This window comes from Notechis scutatus, chromosome 2 (assembly GCF_049901735.1).
Source record: "Notechis scutatus isolate UNSWTSFEM ecotype Mainland chromosome 2, rNotScu1.2, whole genome shotgun sequence".
Taxonomy (NCBI): Eukaryota; Metazoa; Chordata; class Lepidosauria; order Squamata; family Elapidae; genus Notechis; species Notechis scutatus.
In genome coordinates this window covers 20,796,446-20,821,606 of record NC_142010.1, presented here as the reverse complement: position 1 = coordinate 20,821,606, position 25,161 = coordinate 20,796,446, and the positions used below count along the sequence as shown (strand labels likewise).

Below are 25,161 nucleotides of genomic sequence, written 5' to 3'. Positions count from 1 at the left end.
ACATTATTGAGCCAGGTTTGAATGATAAATTTCCATATTTATTTTGATTTGATTTGATTTTTCAATTGCTTACAATGTAAGTGTAAACATGAGCAAAAATACAGGAAATAGGTACAAATAAATGGGGACAATAGGACAGGGACGGTAGGCACGATTGTGCACTTATGCATGCCCCCTTACAGACCTCTTAGGAATGGGGTGAGGTCAATAGTGGATAGCTTAATGTTAAAGGAGTGGGGGTCAGAGGATGTAACAACAGAGTCAAGTTGCGCCACTGGAAGCTTTCAACAAGAAACTGAACAACCATCTGTCAGAACAACAGAATAATAGAATTGGAAAGGACCTTGTATCTATGGAGATTCTCAATCATCCAGGTCATGGTTGCCCAAAGTGGCTTTTTTCAAGAGGCAACTGGACTTTTTGGTTTTATTTATTATTTTTTTCTTTTAAGACTTTGAAGCTGAAGCAGCTTTTTGGATGAGAAGCAAAATATCTTCAAAGAAAAATAAACAAAACCAGAAAGTCCAGTTGCCTCTTGAAAAAGCCCCTTTGGGGGCAAGGGACCTTGTAGGTCATCTAGTCCAACCCCCTGCTCAAGCAGGAGACCGTGCACCATTTCTGACAGGTGGCTGTCCAGTCTCTTCTTGAAAGCCTCCAGTGATGAAGCACCCACAAGCTGTTCCATTGGTTGATTGTTCTAAAAATTGGTGGGGGGGAAAAAAAAAATTTTTTTTTTTTTTTAAATAAAAAAAAAAATAATTTTTAAAAAAAATTATTAATTTTTATTAAAAATTTTTTGTCAGAACATTTTTCCTTATCTTTGGTTGAATCTCTCCCTTGATCAGTTTCCAAACATTATTCCTCGTCTGGCTTTCAGATGCTTTGGAAAATAGGTTGACCCACTCCTCTTGGTGACAGAAATGGTACAGGGTCTCCTACTTGAGCAGGGGGTTGGACTAGATGACCCACAAGGTCCCCTCCAACACTGTTATTCTGCTGTGGCTATCTCTGGTTTGAATCACAGAGGTTATCTCCATTTATCTAAGTTTCCCTGTATTTTCTCAGGTGCATGGCGATAGCTATCTTCCTTCCCCTTTTGTTGCAAAAAAAGGCAGCATCTATCCCAATATCTGCTATGGCTTTTTGAATTGAAGCAAGAGAGCAGATATGGATAAGACCCCACCACAAAATGCAAACAGAACTGTTGGTTGCCAACAAGATAAGTCAACGGGGAAAGCTGCATTTGCGTTAAAGACTGTGATTGGCTTAACAAATTGAGCCAAAATGATCGTAACATTGGGCAATACTCACATAGCAACCTTACTTAGCAGTCAGTCACCTTGCTTAGCAACAGAAGCTCCAGTCACAATTGGGTTCATAAGTCGAGGACTATCTGTAAATAAAACTGCAAACAAGGCCTTTTATATTTCACATTTCACCTGATTGTATGTTGTACTTGGCCCAAGTACCAAAGGCATCCTTACCTGGTGGCTTCCTCAGCAAAGGGACAGGAGAGTTGTGTTCGACATTGCAACGCAGTAGTCATTCAACTAGAACCAATGATGTCAAACCTTTTTGGCAGTAAGTGCCCAAAGTGCGCATGTGCACGCGCATACACAAAATGCAACACATGCATGCCCTCCCGCACACCCCCGCCCCCCGTGCATGCATGGCAGAGACCTGAAGACTAGCTGGCCTGCGGCAGGCATGCGCACATGCGTGGCAGAGCTGAGCTGGGGTGACGGCGTACATGCCCACAGAGGGGGCTCTGCGTGCCACAGATTCGCTACCACTGAACTAGATGTAGTTATTGGGAGGGGTCTCGGGAAGCTGGGAGAGATGCTCTCAACTTACAAATAATGCCAGATATTTGGGAAACTGCTTCTGCTTTGTAAACGTGGCTAGTTGGTAATTGATAAAGGGAAGGGGTTTGAATCTGAAAGAGATTCAGCTGTTTTGTATAAAGCGGAATGTAGAATAGAATAGAAGCAGAAATAGAGTAAGAATAGAATAAGAATTGGAAGAGACCTCAGAGGTCTTCTAGTCCAACCCCTCCTTAGGCAGGAAACCCTATACCCATGATGTCGAGCCTATGGCACAGGTGGCACACAGGTGCCAGCACGCGAGCCGCAGACAAACATCTCACTGCACATGCGCGCACCTCCCAGCTGGTTTGAGGCCTTTTCGCCTCCTAGAGCAGGGGTCCCCAACCGCCGGTCCGCGGACCGGCCCGGCCGCGAACAAGCCTTACCGGGCCGCTGGTTGCTGGCGCCGCCATCTTTTGGTAAAAAGCAATTTTTCGCAAAAGATGGCGCGCAGAGCTTTTCCGGAGAAAGCCATTTCACCGAAAAGCTCACCAGAAGCGCTGCGCCTTTTTGACGAAAATCACTCGTGACGCCACCGGAGTGATTTTCGCAAAAAGATGGTGGCCCAGCTGACGCGGAACCGGGCGGCGCCAGCTGACGCCGAACCGGGCGCGCGCCAAAAGGTTGGATCCCAGAGGCTTGAAGGAAGCCTCTGCAGCCTGAAAAATAGACCGATTTCATCACTTCCTGTATTTCCGGAAATACTGGAAGTGATGAAACGGGCCTATTTTACGGGCTGCAGAGGCTTTCATCAAGCCTCTGGGAGGCCAAAAGGCCTCAAACCAGCCAAAAATCAGCTGGGAGGCACAGTGCAGGTAAGGGGACCGCATGAGAGGGCGCACATTGCCTTCTGGGTGCTGGCACACAAGCGCGGACACAATTTTTGGCACAGGAGCCCAAAAAGGTTAGCCACCATATACCATTTCAAACAAATGTTCTTTCTTTTTGAAAGCCTTCAGTGTTGGAGCACCTACAACTTTTGAAGGCAAGTTGTTCCACTGATTGTTCTGTCAGGACATTTATTTGGTTCTAGGTTGCTTCTCTCCTGGATTAGACTTTTGAAAAAAAGAAACATCAAAAGATAACATCTTTATTCAGCGAGTTTCATGGTGACAGCAAAACCAGGGCTTGGAACCAGCATGGTGTTTTCTTCATCCCAAGACAGCAAGGAAGAAGTAAATACAACATCAACAGCCCTTGTACTGAGCAGTCTGTACAACAGGGATAAGTATGAATGTTTATGCAAATTGTTCTCTCTTGCTGAGCTCTTTGTTCAGCAACTGTTCTCAGTAATGATGCTGAAAAAGGACATTTACAACCAGTTCTTGTTTCTTGTGGTCAAATGCAGCCAGCTTTACAGAACCAAAGTCAATGGGAAGCTGGCAGTAAATCAAAAATTATGATCATATGAGGTCACACTTAATCCACCTTTATTTGCTTAACCACCACAGTGGAATGACTGACATTAGTCCAACATAGACACGATACTTCGCTTGGTGATGGTGTTGTTTAGTGCTGGAGTTGACAGTTCCAAATTGCGATAATTGCAGACTACCTATAGTCTCCTAAATTTTTGTCACACAATTCATTTAGGTAGTTCTATTACTTTTTATCCGTTTCTCTTGAATTAATTTTCCTATGTCCAGAAGAGGAGTGAGATTGAGCAAATCCCTTTGTCTATGGAAATTCTCAGTCATCCAAGTCATGGTTATCCCAAAGGTGCTTTTTTTGAAGAGGCAACTGAACTTTGTTGTTTTTCTTTCTTTGAAGACATTTCGCTTCTCATCCAAGAAGCTTCTTCAGAGCTGAAGCTTCTTGGATGAGAAGCAAAGTGTGATATGTAAAATTATACCTGTGAAAATATAAAGCAATCGTAATGCAATTTTGAACCTCTGTGTTAACCTAAGATAATTTACTGGAATATTATGTAAGAATTCTCTATTGTTTTGTATAAAGGTTACATATTTGGCAGGTTACGCTGTCCAGTGTCATGTATTAATGATGGACATTATTGGAAATGGAAATGGGTAAACAGGACGAGGAAACAGATGTTAAGCTACAAAACTAGGGGTGCTATGTAGCTGGATACGTAGCTGGATAGATTGTGAACCCAGGAAAGGGGCAGAGACTGTATATTTGAACCTGTATACAAACCCCAGCCTTCCTGGGAACCACGTCTTCTGCCCAAGGGCAGAATTCTCTTTTGCAAAAGCTTCACAATAAAGCTCTTATATATTGTTCACAGGTCTTCAGTATCTTCCGAATGGTTGATTTTTTTTCACATGAAACGTCTTCAAAGAAAAATAACAAAGTCCCGTTGCATCTTGAAAAAAGCACTTGTGGGACAGCAAATCCCTTTCCCACACATCATACATTTATAATTTCTCACCAATGTGGATTCTCTTGTGACAACTGCTTGTTCTGAACTTCTTTCCATGCTCCAGCCATTTATAGGGAGTCTCTCCAGTATGGATGCATTTCTGAGAAAGAACAATTCTGCTATCGCAGAAACTCTTTCCACAATTACCACACTTAAGTTGGTTTCTCTCTGTGTAAAGTATCAAAAGTAGATCGGGTGCTATTACTATAGCCATTTCCACATTCCGTACATCTCTATGGTTTTGTAATAGGATCATATGGAGCTTCTGCTGTTACGGGAACTCTTTCCACGGTCTACACGCTTAACCGATTTCTCCCCTGAGTGAATCTTTCTGTGGGTATTAAGTGCACTAATTTGTCGGAAGCATTTTCCACACTCACTACATTTATATGGTTTCTCCCCTGTGTGGATCCTCTTGTGACGACTGAGGTGACTACTGGTTGTGAAACTCTTTTCACATTCCATGCACTTATATGGTTTCTCCCCTGTGTGGATTCTTTTATGGGAAATCAGGGAACTTGAATTAGTGAAGCATTTTCCACACTCAGGGCATTTATATCGTTTTTCCCCTGTATGGATCCTTTTGTGGGAAATAAGGGAACCTGAATTAGAGAAGCATTTTTCACATTCATCGCATCTGTATGCTTTTTCCCCTGTGTGAATCCTCTTGTGGTGACTAAGGGTACTGCTGCTTATGAAACCTTTTCCGCACTCCCTGCATTTATATGGTTTCTCCCCAGTGTGGATCCTTTTATGGGAAGTAAGATTGATACTCTTGCGGAAGCTCTTTCCACACTCGGTGCATTGATATGGTTTCTCCCCAGTGTGGATTCTGTTATGTACAGTATAATTATATTTTTGACTGAAGTTCTTTCCACATTCCCTGCATTCGTATGGTTTCTCCCCAGTGTGGATCCTTTTATGGGAAGTGAGAGAACCTGAATAAGCGAAGCACTTTCCGCACTCTGTGCATTTATATGGTTTCTCCTCGGTGTGGAACCTTTTATGGGAAGTCAGAAAACTTGAACCTATGAAACACTTTCCACAATCCTGGCATTTATATGGCTTTTCTCCACTATGAATCCTTTTATGGGAAGTGAGGGACCCTGGCATAGTAAAACATTTTCCACACTCCTGACATTTATATGGTTTCTCCCCTGTGTGAATCCTTGTATGATAAGTTAGGTGTTTTACAGAACGGAAGCTCTTTCCACACTGCAGACACTTATGTGGTTTATCTCCTGTGTGGATCCTTTTATGATAAGTTAGGTGTTTTGCAGAACGGAAGCTCTTTCCACACTCCATACACTTATATGGTTTCTCTCCTGTGTGGATCCTGTTATGAGCAATAAGGTCTTGAGCGTCGTTGAAGCTCTTTCCACACTCCTGGCATTTATATGGTTTCTCCCTTGTGTGGATTCTTTTATGGGAAATAAGATGTTTTGCAGAACGGAAACTTTTTTCACATTCCGGACATTTATATGGTTTCTCCCCGGTGTGGATTCTGTTATGAACAGTATAATGATATTTTTGCCTAAAGTTCTTTCCACAGTTCTTGCAGTGATATGGTTTCTCCCCTGTGTGGATTCTTTTATGGCAAGTGAGGGAACCTGAATTGGTGAAGCACTTTCCACACTCTGTACATTTATATGGTTTCTCCTCGGTGTGGAACCTTTTATGAGAAGCAAGGAAACCTGAAGATCTGAAACTCTTCCCACATTCCTGGCATTGATATGGCTTTTCCCCAGTATGGATTCTTTCATGAGAAGTGAGGGAACCTGACATAGTGAAGCATTTTCCACATTCCTGGCATTTATATGGTTTCTCTCCGGTGTGGATCCTTTTATGGTAAATGAGGGAACCTGAGAGAGTGAAGCGTTTCCCACAGTCCTGGCATTCATATGGTTTCTCACCTGTGTGAATCCTATTGTGGGAAGTTAGGCTTGTGGCAAAATGGAAGCTCTTTCCGCATTCCTTGCATTCATATGGTTTCTCTCCTGTGTGGATCCTTCTATGGGATGTAAGATAACTTGAGTCTCTGAAGCTCTTTCCACACTCCAAGCATTTATATGGTTTTTCTCCAACTTGTATTCCCTGACTTAAGATAAGAGGAATAGTCCTTCTGACGCGTTTCCTGCTTTTATTTTGTTTTTCTACAGTGTGGCTACTGGAACAGTCACATAATCCTGATTCATCTCTGAGAATTTTTCCACATGATGGACACACTCTTTTTCCTTGGGGATCTTCTTCAGCCAAGAAGACACTAATATTGGCACACTGAAAAGGAAAGCATTTCTCCAGCCCCCTTTTTAATTGGTTTTCCTCAGAACTTTCCTTTCCAAACATCCTTCCCATAACTTCCCTTTTTCCTCTTGGAAAAGGTGCTGCTGCCTCTTGCCTCTTACCCTCCACCTGCCATTCACCACCTGTTTGGAACAGGAAAAAAAAGAAAGTTGACACGAACTGAGGTGTGAAAGTGATCAAGCACCATTTTTCCATCCCTTATTTGAATACAGCAGAACCTCTGGTCACGAATACTTCTGACCATGAACAAATTGGGTTCCGACCAAACAATTCACAAAATTTTTGAATCTGGTCACTAACACATACTTGGGTAGCAATCAAACACGACCCCTGACCCAGAAATTCCTGAAAACAAAACATTAGATGACGAAGGAATCGCCAAAGTTATGGAACGAATTATGGTCGTGACCAGAGGTTCTACTGTATTATCAAATATTTGAATATTATCAAGGAATGGATATATCAAAATAAAATCTCAAAACTGATAGAGGAGAGCTAGAAAAAAAATCACTTTCTTAGGATCCCATATCACTCAAAGTAGTGAATGCCGCCCAGAAATAAAATGCTGGATTGCTCTGTGTCACATAGCAGTGATGAACATGAGCCAAATATGAATAAAAAAGACATCTACCTGGCAACCAAATGTACGTTCTATTATGTTCCCCTAATTACTTAGGATTGTGAAAGTTGGACCTTATAAAAGCAAGACAGGAAGAAAATTGACTCGTTTGAGCTGTGGTGGTAGAGAAGGCTACTGTCAACTAAAAAAATACTCCTTTGGTCTTTTTAGTTGCTAGCAGAAAGGGAGTGGGGGAAAGCAGTGCATTTCTTAAATGCCTCAGATAATCCCCTTGGTAGCCCATAGCTGTCGGCATGCAAGAATATTACTGGAGAGCATGATTGATGACTCTTGGCTATGGATGTGTCCCATTGGAAAATATACATCCAGGGAGTGGGAGGAAGACCAGGATCAAGGGGGAAATGAATGATGTATTTTAGTGTCAGCTGCACCCAGATAACGCCAATATGGCCACTCCTAATAAATCAATTTTTTTTTTTACTCTGAGAGATGTGGCTAGAGACTTATGATTTGAATGGGGGTGGATTTGTTGGAGCCCTGACAGCTACTGCGTATTCCTTGGACACCAAAGACGACTAACAACCAATATTGTAGCACACAACAACAGAAAGGTCGCTGGAAAGGCAAAAATCACAAAACTGTGTCTCACTTATTTTTTCCATGTCACGTGGGGAATCCACTGGAGAAAGGACTTATATTTGGAAGAGTTAGTGGTAAAAGGGAATCAGGCCACCAAAGAACATGGTGGCGGACACCACCTGACACCAGCCAGAGCATAGAACAACTCAACAGAAGTAGTGCAAGATTGGAAGATGTGAAGACACCTGAATCACCAAGAGTCAGACATGACTGAATGGATATCATCATCATCATCATCGTCATGATGGAAGAACATATTGGTTTAATTTTCATCTGAAAAAGGGGAAGTGCTGGGAAACCTGGACCTGAGCTTTAGCCGTCTTTCCATGAGTAAGTTCTCCTTTGATTTTTTTGGGGAAAAAAGGCTCTCGGGGGTATTCTCATTCATCTTAAGTTAACTTAAGAAAAGGAAGCATTGAAGAAAGTGGAAGCCCCATCAGAGAGCCTAGTTCTCTAACAGTCACATCCTTGTGTGATTGACTGGGTTTCCAAATGCCATCCATCCAGACAGAAAACTTCAGAGGTCTTCTAGCCCAACCCCCTGCTTAGGCAGGAAACCCTACACCACTTCAGACAAACGGCTATCCAATCTCTTCTTAAAAACTTCCAGTGTTGGAGCATTTACAACGTCTGGAGGCAAGTTGTTCCACTGATTAATTGTTCTCACTGTCAGGAAATTTCCCTTTAGTTCTAAGTTGCTTCTCTCCTTGATTAGTTTCCACCCGTGGCTTCTTGTCCTGCCCTCAGGTGCTTTGGAGAATAGCTTGACTCCCTCTTCTTTGTGGCAGCTCCTGAGATACTGGAACACTGCTATCATGTCTCCCCTAGTTCTTTCTTTTCGTTAGATTAGACATACCCAGTTCCTGCAATCGTTCTTCATGTGTTTTAGCCCCCACTCCCCTAAGTTGCCCTTCTCTGCACTCATTCTAGAGTCTCAACATCTTTTTTTACATTGTGGCGACCAAAAAAGAGGAAGAGAGAACTTAAATTTATCCACAAAGTGGGACAGATAGGATTGGAAACTGCACGAGAGGGCCCCTCTCCTCTTTCTGGAGAGACCACAAAAGTTTTAGCTCATCTGTTAACCAAATAAGAGTAGAAAGGCAGACAAGGACACTTTCTTTTACTGTAGGAAGAGAAGAGGGCAGCATTTTCTCTGAGAAAGAAACCATCTGTTTATGTCTGGCTAGAAAATACTTTCCACCACAATTTCAGTTCAGAAAAACAGAATCCCTTACTTAGACAGGCAACGTTCCTTGCATTTTCCAACATGACTTCTCGATACAGGGTTTTTTGCTCCAAGTCCAACAGGGCCCATTCCCCCACGGAGAAAAACACAGCTACATCTTCAAAAGAAATGGAATTCTGAAACGAAAACAAGCATGTTGTACACACTCTCTTATTAAGGAACAATGCAAATTTCCTTTTTCAAGATCACTTTCAACTAGGATTAATAACTTCACTGGAGAAAATGGGCAGAGTTACAGGCCTCTGACAGACTTTTGCAATTTTGGCTAATTCTACAGGAGGCAGCACCACCCCCAAATTCCTTCTCTGTCAACTGATGTTGAGTCCTGCCTGACATTTCAGAAACTGCTTTCATGTTGCCCCTCAATACAATCTTACTGAAGTGGTATATGTGAAGATTTTGGGAGAAGTACTCCGGAAAGTACCATCTGATGCTAAGATGGCATCTGTTTGCAGATAACATGAGTGGAAATTTAAAAAAGAAAAATAATTACTGTGAGGCCACTGCAGTTTATTGACATATATATTGATATATATCAAGGCATTCTGTCTGAGAGAATATGCCAAAGTTTTGAGTAAATATCCGTGTTTATTTCAAACTAGTTCACGTTGAATTTTATAATAAGACCCTTTTTGAATCATAAGCAATCATGTGAAACTATATGTAACCTTGTTCTTCGCACCCTCCATGTGGGAAAGCTATATTTCAGGAGGAAATATTTGGTAATGCGAAGCTGTCTTGTTCCAAAATCGGTCCTGCATGGAACATAACCGCAGTCTATATAATGTGTAGCAGTATAGCTTGTTGTACATCCTTCCACGAGGTCCAAGGACACAGATAAAATATGATCAAAGCTCTTTGTTATAATGAGGACTGAGAAGAATAAAATGAAATATACTATTGCAGAACTACTATATTTAAGAATAAAGATGAATCTTGTCCCTCATACCCTCATACCCCTCACATCCTGGACATAAACTGTTTCAGCTCCTACCCTCAAAACAATGCTATAGAGCAGAGATCACCAACCTTTTGGACCTCGGGGACCACCAAACTCATAATTTTAAATCCCACGGACCACTAATATGAATTTTGTCTGATGGTGGCTTGCTGACGGTGGTGGAAAAGTCGGTCCCATATTCCAGAGCTGCAGTAATCACAGGACTGGCCCTTTGGTCATCTTGGAGCAGCTGCTCCTCCACCCAGGTGCACCGGCCTGCCATGGACTGGAGGAGCTGCTCCGGGATGACCAAAGGGCCAGTCTTGTGACTACTGCAGCTCTGGAATATGGGACCGACTTTCCCACCAACGTCAGCAAGCCACCCTGGGGAAGATTTCCCTCCCCCGCCATTATTCTTATCTTCCAGTTCCAGCTCCCGTGGCTCTACTGAAGGTAAGGTTTACACTCAGCCGAAGGGTGAGGGCCAGCGGGTAGGTGGGCCATGTGGGTAGCGCAGCCTTGTGTTCCTGCGCAGCCTGGATTAATTGCTTTGGGGGGAGTACTTTGGGGGGGACATTTATCTGCAGACCACCAAAATTTTCTCGCAGACCACCAGTGGTCCCCAGCCCACCAGTTGGCAACCACAGCTGTAGAGCACTGCACACCAGAATAACTAGACACAAGGACAGTTTTTTCCCCAAATGCCATCACTCTGCTAAACAAATAATTCCCTCAACACTGTCCAACTATTTACAAAGTCTGCACTACTATTACTATTAATCTTCTCATCACTCCTTATCACCAATCCCCTCCCACTTGTATGACTGTAACTTTGTTGCTTGTATCCTTATGATTTATATTGACTGTTTCCTAGTATGATTTGATTGCTTATTGTACCTTATGACTATTATTAAGTGTTGTACCTTATCCTGATGAATGTATCTTTTCTTTTATGTACATTGAGATCATATGCATCAAGACAAATTCCTTGTGTGTCCAATTGCACTTGGCCAATAAATAATTCCATTCTATTCTATTTTCACAGATCAAAGCAGAGTTCAAGGAATTATGGAGTTGGCAGGTGACTAGAAAAAGAATGGTCGGCTACCTACTATAAAATATAAGCTGGAAATATTCCTTGTGTGTCCTCTTAAGCAGAACACCTTGACATATGCCAGTAAACCACAGTAAACCTCATTCAAACTATCATCCTAATTTCTTCCTAGTTTTCACTTCCACATCTCCATGAAATGTATTTCCACAATATTTAGCCTATGTTCTTTGAAACTACTGAAACAATAATATTACATGGTCACACATTGCAGATACCCTAATTATATTACCAAGTACATTCTACTCAGCAACCAAGGAAGAGCAGAGTGGCTTCAGATTGTAAGATGGTTCCTATTGAAACAATTACCTTCAGAAATACAGCACAATGTGACTTCCTATCAAAGTATAAAGAAACTGCTCATGAAAACCACACACACACAAACACACACACACACACACAGAGAGAGACTTTGTGGACAGTGCTGGATCATGTTGAATGACACTTGCAGTTTGAGGAAAATATCTTCCTACCTTCCTTGAAAGCATAACTGCTACTATTCCACCACCACAGACAATAGATGTTCCGGAAGATACCATCAATGTTGTTCTGGTCTCTGAGAATGAGAAAAAAAATAGAGGTGTCAGCTTTGGAAGCCATATTCCACGCTACCACATAACTTGAGAGTGTGGGAGGGTGGTGATTTCAATTGAGTAGCTCTAAGTAGACAAAATAAAATTCTTTTGTTAGTTCAAAGTCATTTAGTATGGCGCAGGATGAAATAAGGATCTTACTTTTGGACAGATCGTGATTGGGCCATGTGGTATAATGACGACCAAGGAGGGATGGATTTGTAGTTTGGGAAATTGTGGGAAGCCCGAAAACTTCTAGATTCCAAGGGTATGCCAGTTGCTATTCTAATAAAGGTACTTTTGAGATATGGTTGTCTCGGAGTTACTGATTGGAATGGAGGTTTGCTGGAACCTTGACATTAGGAACTATTTGTTATAAAAACATCCTTCCTCAATTCTGGAGCATTAAATTCAGAAAGCCCGTTCTTTGTGTATGCTGACTGGGGGGGTGGGGCAGCAGGCAGCAGTGACTTCGAGCTGAGAACAACCCATCTGAGTTGTTGAGATTGATGATGTACCGTAACACAGTGGCCCCCAACCTTTATTGAACCAGGGACCGGTTTCACGATTATTTATTCTTCCACGGACCGGTACCTGAGTAACGCGAGACTCCACCGCCATCGGGACGGCTCTTCGTTCGAAGCCGCCCCCCCCCTCTTCGACGAAACTAAGGCGTGAGCACCCAAATGCCGCTTTCCAACTGAAAACCCGGAAGCACTTTCCAACCGAAAACCCGGAAGCAACCGAAAACCCGGAAGCGCCGTCGAAACAAGATGGCGGCGCCCAAGCTTTGCGGCCCGGTAAAAAATGATCCACGGACCGGTACCGGTCCGGGGACTGGTGGTTGGGGACCCCTGCCGTAACAGGTCAACTTCTTATAATTCTCTTCTGATTCCCAGGAGGGATCAGGATGCAACCTGAAGTGGGGAATCTGTGCTGTAAAGCACCGCAGAGAGGTATCTTCAATGACTTCCCACCCCATATCCCATGGAGGTATGCCGATCATGTTCCCTCCATGTCTTTTGGAACAGCTTATTGGAAAGACTGGCTTCTTTTTAATTGCCAGACTTCCTTGAGTGGTGATTGCAGGTGGTCCTCCACTTACAACAGTTCGATTAGTGACCGTTCGAAGCATCCCCATGGTCACGTGGTTTATATTCGGATGCTCGGCAACTGACTCACGTTTATGATGGTTACAGTATCCCGGGGTCATGTGATTCCCCTTTTGTAACCTTCCAACAAGCAAAGTAAATGGGGAAACCAGATTCCCTTAACAACTGCATTGATTCACTGAACAAATGTGTCAAGAGAAGTCGTAAAATGGGGCTTAATAAACTTCTCCCTTACCAACATAAATTTGGGGCTCAATTGTGGTCTTATGTTGAGTGTCAGGATTCCGGCAGTTACCCCAATTACATCATGAGTCTCAAGCCAAACTCCCAAAACTTCAAAGGATTTATTGGAAGTCAACATGTTGGCATGACCTGGGTTTAGCCGACTCTGAGATACGCAATTCACTGTCACCCTTGACCCTACTTTCCCCCCACCCCCACCCCTCTGGGTGTATCATAATTCATATTCTCCAATGAAACACGTCCATAGCCAAGAGTCATCAATCATGCTTTCCAATTAGATTTTTGCACAGCAGAAACTCCAGTCATTTAATCAGTCTCTGAAGAAAATATGAATGGAATGTACTTTCAATCCCACACTGCCGCCTGCTCTTTAAAACTCCCGCCCCCTTTCTTTCTGTTGGCAACTATAAAACGTGTATAGAAAATGTTTTATGAGTTGACATTGAGGACTATGTATAAAACAAAAAATAAATTCACAAATGAAGAACAGGGATAGGGGTAGGGGTGGAGTAAGATAGGATAGGATAGGATAACAGAGATGGAAGGGACCTTGGAAGTCTTCTAGTCCAACTTCCTGCTCAGGCAGGAAACCCTACACCATTTCAGACGAAGGTTGTCCAATCTCTTCTTTAAAACTTCCAGTGTTGGAGCATCCATAACTTCTGAAGGCAACCTTGCCCACTGATTAACTGTTCTAACTGTCAGGAAATTTCTCCTTAGTTCTACAGTACATTTCTTTCCTTAGTTACTTTCCATCCGCTGCTTCTTGTCCTGCCTTCAGGTGCTTTCCCTGTTCTTTGTGGCAGCCTCTGAGATATTGGAATGCTGCTATCATGTCACCCCTAGCCAGTGGTGGGATTGAAATTTTTTTTACTACTGATTCTGTGGGTGTGGGTTGGTGGGCGTGGAGGGGGAAGGATACTGCAAAATCCCCATTGCCTCACCACCCCACTAACCTGCTTTCCAGCTCCGTTCTCCTGTGCAGGGCAACAAAAGAAGACCCAGCCGATCAGCTGGGACTTGGGAGGCAGAGAATAAATAGTGGTGGGGCCAGTCAGAGGTGGTATTTGCCAGTTCTGACCAGTTCTGGAGAACCGGTAGCAGAAATTTTTAGTGGTTCGGAGAACCTGCAAATACCGCCTCTGACTGGCCATCTATTCTCTGCCTCCTGAGTCCCAGCGGATCGGCTGGGTCTTCTTTGGTTGCCCTGCACAAAAGAACGGAGCTGAAAAGCAGGGCTGGGGAGGGAATGGAGATTTTGCAGTATCCTTCCCCTGCCACGCCCACCAAGCCACGCCACACGCCACACCCACAGAACCGGTAGTAAAAATTTTTGAATCCCACCACTGAGGCGGAGCCAGTCAGAGATGATATTTGTCGGTTCTCCGAATTGCTCCAAATTTCCGCTACCGGTTCTCCAGAACTGGTCAGGACCTGCTGAATACCAACTCTGGTCCTAGTCCTTCTTTTCATCAAACTTTATATTTATGTTTCTTTCTATGTTTCAGCCTCCAGTCCCCTAATTCTCTTTGTTGCTCTCCGCAGCACTCTTTCTAGAGCCTCAACTACACCGGGGTGACCAAAACTGGGGTGCAGTCTTCCAAGTGTGTGGGTCCCAGTCCAAGGCAGGCAAAGTCCACCCTGAGGATTAAAAAGGGCAATCAGGAAGGAAGCTTTACCTATTGATCTCTTCTCGGGTGGATCCTCGAGAGGGATCCCCCCCCCCAAACAACAGCTCCAGGGAGGGATGCTCGCCCTCCTTTCCTCCGAGCAAATTCCGTGGGAAACGATCGGGGAAGAGAGCCAAGCAGAGAGGTCTCCCCTCCAAAAGTGGCTGCAGGAAGTGGCTGCAGGAACAACCCAAAGGAGTGACTGCAGGAGCGACCCAATAAGAAGCATCTGAAGGTCACATTTCCAAGACTCGCCCCCCACCCCCACAGACGCAACCAGGAATGACAGAAAGAAAAAAAAGAAAAAGAAAAAAAGGGGGGGTTGGGAAGGATTCTCTTGCCTCTGGGAAGCCTTTGAAAATTGCAATGAGAGAGTACTTTTCCTAGAGAGGCCCCCTCGCGCAATTCTCCCCCGTACAGGTCCTCCAAGAGGTTGGGAGGGTTGCCAGTAAAGGTTTTTTTAAGCGCAAATCTGGATTGTGCATGTTTATTCCTGTACTGTACAATAATGTATTGTCTTGTATGGATATTGAAACCGATTGGCACTGAGGCAAAGCCCCACCTCCAAAGCTATGAACCTCATTGGGTCGGCTGCATGCCAATCAAAGTCGGATTGGATTCATTGGTCCATCCAGTAGGCGGCGCGGGTTCCCGAGTCGGATGTTTGTTTGGCACTGGAAGAGATACCTGCCGCCTTCCCTGCTTTCTCTTCCTGAGGCCGTTAAGCAGCCATAGAGTCTCATTCACTGGGAGCGCTGTTAGTCTCTGACTGTAGTCTGTGCGCATGCTCCCAACTTCCAATCTATATTTGCTGTATTAACAATCTGCAATCGTTATTAACAAGGTAGAATGAGGTGTTGCCAAAGAGGGCTGGGGTGGGGAAAGGGAAAACAAGACTAGGCTTATCTGAAATGGGATAGGTTCTCCTGCTTGAGCAGGGGACTGGACTAGAAGACCTCTAAGGTCCCTTTCAGCTCTATTCTATTCTAAAATTTGGATATATATTTTTTTGGACATGGTATATGCAATCATATACCATGATTATATACCATGAAATCATATACCATGATTATATACCATGAAATCATATACCATGATATACCATGAAAGTCCAGAAATATTTCACAAGAAGAGTTCTCCACTCCTCTACTCGTTGTAGAATACCTTATGCCACCAGACTTGAAATTCTAGAACTTGAAAACCTTGAATTACGCCGTCTTCGGTCTGACTTAAGCATGGTATATAAAATCATACATTGCAATGTCCTACCTGTCAATGAATACTTCAGCTTCAACCATAACAACACAAGAGCACACAATAGATACAAACTCAAAGTAAACCGCACCAAACTTGATTGCAGGAAATACGACTTCAGCAATAGAGTGGTCAATGTCTGGAATACTCTACCCGACTCTGTAGTTTCTTCCCCAAACCCCAAAAACTTTAACCTTAGACTGTCTACTATTGACCTCACCCCTTTCCTAAGAGGTCTGTAGGGGGCGTGCATAAGCGCACCAACGTGCCTACCGTCCCTGTCCTATTGTTTCTCCTATTCTTTTATTTTTCTTATATGTACCCATTTCATGTATTCACAACTATGTATACATTTATACTTATTATCTTGTAAACAATTGGCAAATCAAATAAATAAAATAAATAAATCATTTAAAAATGAATAGCTGCAGGAATAGCTGTGAAGCCTCACTAAGACAGGACAATGCTAATACATGAATAAAAAAACAGCTATTGTGTGTGCTGTAAAATTTCACAAGTGTTGCAGACTCCCATGCAACATCCTTTGTGACCATCCTAGCTGGTTTCTAACAAAATAACTCAACTGGAAAAGCTGAACTGGCTTAAAGACTGTTACATCCTCTAACCCTCACTCCTTTAATCTCAAACTATCCACTATTGACCTCACCCCATTCCTAAGAGGTTTGTAAGGGGGCATGCATAAGTGCACAATCGTGCCTACCATCCCTGTCCTATTGTCCCCATTTATTCATACCTATTTCCCGTATTCTTATTCATGTTTATACTTATACCCATTATCTTGGAAGCTATTGACAAATGAAATAAATAAAATAAAGACTGCGGGTGATCGACTTAACTTTACCCCCAAAGTTCATAAAATTGGGCAGAAGCCATTTAGCAACCACCTTGCTCAACCACAGAAGATCCAATTCCAATTGCTGTCACAATCTTCAGAGGAAGCAAAGGCAGCTGCCTTTTTGCATTTCAAATTTCATGTTGTGCTCGGGCCAAGTGCTAAAGATATCCTTATCTGCTAGCTTCCTCAGCAAAGGGGCAAGACATTGCAATGTGGTACTCATTCAACTAGTTGTAGGTATACTGGGAAAAGTCCCTCAGAAAACTGGGATAGTCAATATGCAAATAATGCCAGATTGCTGGGAATCTGCTCCTGCTTTGAAAACAGGGCTAGTTGGAAATTAATTAAAGGAATCTGGATGCAGCAGTTTTGCATGAAGCAGAATGCTACTTGAACAAAATATTCTTGAGCAGGGCTGTCAAAATTCCCACATGACACTATGAGTTTGACACCTGTTCTTGAAGAAGGGGTATCAAGGATGCTTACCTGGCTTTAATTGTATGTTACCATGAGGGCTTGTGGAGCGTGGCAGCATAAAAAAAAAATAAAGCTCTTACATGTAAGCAGTGTTAAAGTTTGAAGACTCTGCTACATTAGAAGCAATCCGTCTCTTCCTAACACTGTGCTTCAAGATGGAGTCTTTTGGGAGGCAAACCCAGACTAGCTTCTCCTTAGATTTAGGAGACACCACATGAAACTCTTGATCAAATACTTCTCACCTGAACAATTTTCAATTCTTGATGTTTCTCTTCAAATACATGTTTTTGTCTTGGATCCATCCCATCTTTCATGAACTGAGTTTCCATTCCTGGATGCCATATCACTTGCCATCTGCAGGTTATAACTAAAAATTTTCTATTTATTGGGACTGGAAAGGTAAACTGAAACTCAAAATTAGAGAACTGCTGAGGTACTACAACCAGTCATCTTTCATCATAAGCTACTTTTCCAATTAGTGAAAACTGACACTGGACCAATCAGTAATGATTCAAACTCTTCTCAATCTGAGAATCTCTGCTTTGGATGGCATCCTTAAATATTTACAGGGCTGAACTTCAACCCAAAGTCGGGATGCAGACATAGCTCCGTAATTAAGTAGAGAATATTATTTGGGAAGAAAAGGTTTCATCTTCACTGTAACTCTGGAGCACCCCTGGTATTCCTTTCTTGCCTGTGTTAAAAGTGCATTTAAGAAAGAAAGAATGAAAGTTATAAGACTGGCATTTTACAAAACTATTTTTAAAGCAAGAAAAAAAACCAAAAGATTGCTTTTTTATTCAGTACATTACATAGTGACAGCAAAGCCAAGGTTGCCTTAGAACCAACCTGGTGTTTTATTCATCCCAAGAGTGAAGCAGATAGACCTTGTACTGAGCAGTCTGTACAACAGGGATAGCATGAGTGTTATGCAACTGTTCAAATAACAACACTGGAAAAGTATATTTACAATCAGTTCTCAAACATAGGCCCATTACATCATTTTTGTGGTCAATGCAGCCAGCTTCAAGCCAGCTTCTGACAAGCAGAGTCCATTGCAAGTCATGGTTATGTGTTCTGCTTATCCCGCAGTTATTTGCTTCACCACCACTGTGGAATTACATCATTAGTAATGTCCATGCCTGACACTTCACTTAGTGATGTTGTCATTTAGCAATGAGGTTGTCAGTCATAATTCCGACAATTGCGGGCTACCTGTGGTCTTTTTGTCACACAATTCATTTAGGATATTTTTGGTTTTGCAAGTTTCTCACAAACTAATTTTACTATATCCTTAAGGTGACTGATGTTGAGTAAAATCCTTTCCACACACCATATACTTATGATTTCTCATCAGTGCAGATCTTCTTGTGGGAACTAAGGACACTGCTGGTTGTGAAGTTCTTTCACACTCCATGCAATTATACGGATTCTCTTTGGACTGGATGCTTTTGTGGGAAAGAATAATTCTGCCATTCTGGAATTTCCACATATATATCGTTTTGTCTCTGTGTGAAATATCAGAAGTAGATTGGTGCTAGTACTATAGCCCTTTTCGCAGTCTATACAGTTATAGGATTTTATAATAGGATTGTATGAAATTTCTAGTAATCCAGAAATCCTTTCCAGTCTACCTTACCTGATTTTTCCTCCGAGTGAATCTTTCTATGTTTCTTAAGTGCATTACTTTGTATAAAGCTTTTTCCACATTCACTGCATTTATATGGTTTCTCCCCTGTGTGGATCCTCTTGTGGCAACTAAGATGACTGCTGGTTGTGAAATTCTTTTTACACTCCATGCACTTATATGGTTTCTCCCGTGTGGATTCTTTTATGGGAAGTCAGGGAACTTGAATTAATAAAGCACTTTTCACACTCCGTACATTTGTGCCGTTTTTCCCTTTTATGGGGGAAAAGGGAACTTGAATTAGAGAAGCATTTTCCAAATTCATTGCATTTGTATATCCCCCCGTGTGGATCCACCTGTGTTGATAAAGCATACTACTGGTTATTAAACTTTTTCTGCACTCCATACATTTATATGGTTTCTCCTCGGTGTGGAACCTTTTATGGGAAGTCGGAAAACTTGAAATTGTGAAACACTTTCCACACTCCTGGCATTTATATGGTTTCTCACCTGTGTGAATCCTATTATGGGAAATAAGGTTTCTGGCAAAACTGAAACTCTTTCCACATTCTTTGCATTCATATGGTTTTTCTCCTGTGTGGATCCTTTTATGGGAATTAAGATAACTCAAGTCTCTGAAGCTCTTTCCACACTCCAGGCATTTATATGGTTTTTCCCCACTATGGATCCTTTTATGGGAAGTGAGGGAACCCGGCATTGTGAAGCATTTTCCACACTCCTGGCATTTATATGGTTTCTCCCGTGTGGATCCTTATATGATAAATAAGGGGTTTTGAAGAACGAAAGTTCTTTCCACACTCCAGACACTTATACTGTTTCTCTCCTGTGTGGATCCTGTTATGATCAGTAAGGACCTGAGAATTGTTGAAGCTCTTTCCACACTCCTGGCATTTATACGGTTTCTCCCCAGTGTGGATTCTGTGATGTGAAATAAGATTTCTTGCAGAACTGAAACTCTTTTCACACTCCTGGCATTTATATGGTTTCTTCCCCGTGTGGATTCTGTTATGTACGGTATAATGAATTTTTTGTCGGAAGCTCTTTCCACAGTTCTTGCACTGATACAGTTTCTCCCCTGTGTGGATCTTTTTATGGCGAGTGAGGGACCCTGAACTAGTGAAGCTCTTTCCACACTCCTGGCATTTATATAGTTTCTCTCCGGTGTGGATCCATTTATGTTGAGCGAGAGAACCTGAAAGAGTGAAGCGTTTTCCACAGTCTTGGCATTCATACGGTTTCTCACCTGTGTGAGTCCTATTGTGGGAAGTTAGGTTTGTGGCAAATTGGAATCTCTTTCCACATTCCTTGCATTCGTATGGTTTTTCTCCTGTATGGATCCTTTTATGGGAAGTAAGATGACTTGAGACTCTGAAACTCTTTCCACACTCCAGGCATTGATAGGGTTTTTCTCCAACTTTTATTCTCTGAGATAAAGTAAGAGGAATGGTTCTTGTGGAGCATTTCCTGCTTGTATTTTGTTTTTGGACAGTATCATTTCTGGAACAATAACATAATTCCGATTCATCTCTGAGTATTTTTCCACACCATGGACACACACTTTTTGGGGGGTGATCATCTTCAGCCATGAAGACACTGAAATCCGCATACTGAAAACGAGAGCATTTTTCCAGCCTCACTTTTAACTGATTTTCCTCAGAACTTTTCTTTCCAAACATCCTCTCCACAACTTCCTTGATGCCTTTTGGCAAAGGTGCTGCTGCCTCTTGTCCGGAAGCCTCTATCTGCCATTCATCACCTGTTTGGAACAGGAAAAAGAAAGTAAGTTGGCACAAATTGTGCTGTGAAAAGGATCGAGCACCATTGTTGCATCCCTTCTTGGAACATTACCCAAACTCCCACCACCATCTCTTCTTCCTTCTAGCTCTTTTTGTTATTCTTCTCCCTGCTTCTGTCAGAGTGTTTTGAAAACATGAGGCTATGCTTGTGTTGTGTTGAAGTAAGATCTCCCATAAGCTTCCCTCAAGGCCTGCATGCTACAAAATGCAAACCTATTTGGAGTAAATTATTTTGAGTCTCACAATGGGACACTATCACCTCTGCTGTTCCTTCAGATTCAGTTCCAAGGAAGCAAGAGGGACTGTGTTCATTAATGGACTTGATAAGGGAGGACATGTTGGTTTAATTTTCATCTGAGAAGGAAGAAGTGTTGAACCTGAGAACTGAGGTCCAGCTTTCTTTTCATGAGGAAGGTGCCCCTCGGGGAAAAATAAAGTTAACTTGGTATGAGTTAAGAAAAGGAAGCAAAGAAGAAAGTGGGAAGAGGAGTCATCTGGGTAGAATGTCCCATGTCTTGAGTACCATCCCATCAGACAGGCAAGTTCTCTAGCAGATAATCCTTCTGATGCTCCTATGTGATTAATCAGGTTTCCAAATGCCAACGTTACAGGCAGATGACATAAAAAGAAGAGAGCACTTAAAGTTACCTACAAAGTGGGAAGACAGGATTGGAAACTAGAGAAGGACTCCTTTCCTTTTTCTAGAGAGAGCATGAAGGTTTTATACCATGTGTTAACCAAATAGGAGTAGAAAGGCACACTCTCTTCCACTATAGGAAAAGAAGAGGGCAGCATTTCCTCTGAAAAAGAAATTAACTGCTTATATCTGGCTGCAAAATACCTTCCACCGCCATGTCAGAAATGAAATTCAGAATTCCAGAAAAAAACAGAATCCCTTACTTAGAGAGGCCAGGCTCCTTGCGTTGGCCAGCATGACCTCTTGATACAGATTTGTTTGGTCCAAATCCAGCAGGGCCCATTCCCCCACGGAGAAAAACACAGCTACATCTTCAAAAGAAATGGAATTTTGAAACAAAAACAGCATATTGTACAAACTTCTTATTAAGGGATAGTTGAATAATCTAAAGGGAAAATATATTTTGTTGTGGGCAGCTGGCGGAACTGGCAGCATAGTTGGACAGTAGTGAGGAGGTTGGGGAGGAACCTAGCCCAGTCTTGGAGGCTGAGGAAGGCTCGGACGAAGGATCTGCATCAGAGGCGGAGATGGGGCCAGGGCAGGCTGGCAATCATCAGCTGCCTTCAAGGCTCAGATAGCAGTGAGGCTGGGCAGCAGTTGGAACCAGTTCCCAGCCTGCGCACACGTAGAGCTGCTAAAAGAAAGGAGCAATTAAGAACTCAGGGTCGATGTGGGAGCAAGGCCACAGGTGGATGATGAATGGCCCCTCCCATCAGGATTAAAAGAGGAGCAAAAGGGGAGGGGGCTTTTGCAAGAAACAACTCACTTGTTCGGGTCGTTTGTTCCAGCCTCATGGAGATTTGTCTGTAAACCCAGCCTTCCCTGCCAACAGTGAGTGTAGAACTATTTACTGTCAGTGTTCCAGAATTGATAAAGGTCTGAGATAATTAGTCTACCTTTGCGAGACTGTTTGCCAAGCTGTCGGGTGACTGTGAATGAAATAGTTCACATTATTGTAAATAAAGAGGTTTTTGCCAGGACTCAGAATTGACTGAGTGCTTTTTGGTGAGGCTTAGGACAGAACATATTTTCCTCAGAATGCCGCTATAGGTCATTGCATGCAGAACAACTAGACACAGAGACATTTTTTTCCCTTGTGCCAGCACCCTGCTAAACACCTAATTCTTACAGTTCTGTCTAATGTCTATTTACCCATGTTGTATGGCTGTAGTATTCTTCTTCTTCCTTACTACTCTGTTTTATGTTATTATTGCTCTGTTCTTTGCATCTACATCGAGAGTTTCTGCACCAGAGACAAATTCCTTGTGTGTCTAATCACGCTTGGCCAAATATAAGAACTCTATTCCTATTCCTTACTATTTCTACTCGTATTCCTATTGAAAGAAAATGTCTTGCTTTCAACTAGGATTAATAAACAACTTTCCTGGAGAAAATAAGCAGAGCTATAGGCTTCTGATTGGAAATACACCTACTATAACCCTTTGGCTACTTCTATAGGAGCAGCACCCCAAATTTCTTCTCTGTCCAAAGAAGCAAGGAGAGATTTTCCTACCTTCCGTGGAAGCCCAAGTGTTTCTATTCCTCCAGCACCCAAAATAGATGTTTCAAAAGATCCCATCCGAGTTGCTGTCTTCTAGGAAAGAGGAAAAAAACCCAGAATGACTACAGGTATTCTTCGACGTACGACAATTGAGCCCAAAATTTCTGTTGCTAAACGAGACATTTGTTAAGTGAGTTTTACTCCATTTTTACGACTTTTGAGTTTGGATGGAATTTCTTTTCCTTTTAAAAACTGTACTTAGGAGTTTTTTCTCCAGCCGATGATAATTGGACATTGGAGGCCAAGTTATTTTTGTGATTTTGTTGCTTTTGTGCCATCCCCGGGTCATCACATAAACGGTTTCAACTCCTTCCCTCAAAACGACGCTATAGAGCACTGCACACCAGAACTAGACACAAGTTTTTTCCCGACCGCCATCACTCTGCTAAACAAATAATTCCCTCAACACTGTCCAACTATTTACTAAGTCTGTGTTACTATTACTATTAATCTTCTCATCACTCCTTATCACCCATCCCTTCCCACTTGTGACTGTAACTTTGTCATTTGTATCCTTACGATTTATACGGACTATTTCCTAATATGATTTGATTGCTTATTGTACCCTATGACTATTAAGTGTTGTACTTTATGATTCTTGATGAATGTATCTTTTATTTTATGTACAGTGAGAGCATTTATACCAAGACAAATTCCTTGTGTGTCCAATCTCACTTGGCCAATAAAGAATTCTATTGGCCAAGTGAGATTGGGAGTTGAAGTCCACAAGTCTTACAGTTGCCAAGTTTGGGGGCCCCTGCTGTAGAAAATGAGATTAGAGTCCTCTCCCCCTCCCCCACCAAGATTCAAATGTGACCCACCCTGTGGATTATTATTATTATTTATTACTTATTATTTATTACTTATTATTATTACTTATTATTACTTATTAGTTAATCTTTAGTGAGATTCACAGCCTTTGAGGCTAGCTGGTAGCTCAACAGTTCAAGTCCTAACCAAGGACCTAGGAACTGTTAAGGTAGCATCGGAGGATATAAGCTGTTCCAAGTAGGGTGGTTTTTTGTAGAATGAGGGTATTCAAGTCTGATAAATTCAGAATTTCCAAATAACGAGGTAGCCCTTTAGGTATTGCTCCAAGGGCTCCAATTACAATTGGGATAACACACAATTTTTTTCCAAAGTCACTCAACTTCAGTGTATAAGTCCTGATACTTTGTGATTTTTTTTTTCTTGCTGCGTGTCTTCAATTCATGCATCACCAGGTATTGCAATGTCAATGAACCAACCCTTTTTCTTTTCAACTATTGTTATATCAGGTGTATTGTGAGCCAGTGCCTGTCAGTCTGAACAGCCCCACAAGATCTTGACTTTTTTCATTCTTCAGAAACTTCTCAACCTGATGTTCCCAATAGTTTTACTATACTCAAATCCAAACTACTACTACTACTACAACTACTACTACTACTACTTCCTCTTCTTCCTCCTCCTCCTCCTCTTCTTCTTCTCCTATCTTTAGTGAGGTTCACAGCCTTTGGGGCTGGTTGGTAGCTCAACAGCTCGAGTCCTAACCAAGGACCTAGGAACTGTTTGGAGGAGGATATAAGCTGTTCCAAGTAGGGTGGGTTTTTTTGTAGAATCAGGGTATTCAAGTCTGATAGATTATTATTATTATTATTATTATTATTATTATTATTATTATTATTATTATTATTATTATTATTATTATTATTATTATTATTATTTTACCTTTATTGTCAGAGTACATGCGTACAATGAGATTGGCTGAGCCTCCCTTCGTGGACCCTGCCCACCCCATACACAACTCACAGTGAGGACAGAAATCCCTAACCCAGTCCCAATCTTATTACACTAAGACAAAGGTCTCCAAACTTGGCAACTTTAAGACTTGTGGACTGGCTGGAGAATTCTGGGAGTTGAAGTCCACAAGTCTTAAAGTTGCCAATTTTGGGGACCCCTGCACTAAGAGAAAGGGACTTAAGAGCTTTATGGCCCTATGAAGGGGCATGAAGCTCTTAAGTCCCTTTCTCTTCTTTCTTGTTTCCATTCAGGTTTTTTTTAAATCTCTGCTTCTTCCCCCCTCCATTCTTTTGTGTTGTTCCCTTGTTTTTAAACCTTTTCAACACGTGGTAAACTTTATTTATTTATTTATTTATTTATTTATTTGATTTGTCAATTGTTTACAAGATAATAAGTACAAGTGTATACATAGTTGTTAATATATGAAT

The 25,161-nt window shown here is 42.1% G+C and overlaps 1 protein-coding gene across 1 annotated transcript; it reads right to left on the bottom strand.

Annotated features, from left to right (window-relative positions):
- Nucleotides 1-2,942: 2,942 nt before the first annotated feature.
- LOC113425951 (uncharacterized) lies at nucleotides 2,943-22,820 on the bottom strand. Its single transcript, XM_087953736.1, is given in 5 exon segments — nucleotides 2,943-6,329; nucleotides 18,892-19,071; nucleotides 19,222-19,637; nucleotides 19,639-20,656; nucleotides 21,597-22,820. Coding segments are annotated over 5 exon segments (3,678 nt in total). The 5' UTR covers nucleotides 21,829-22,820; the 3' UTR covers nucleotides 2,943-4,497.
- Between the last annotated feature and the right edge of the window lie 2,341 nt (nucleotides 22,821-25,161).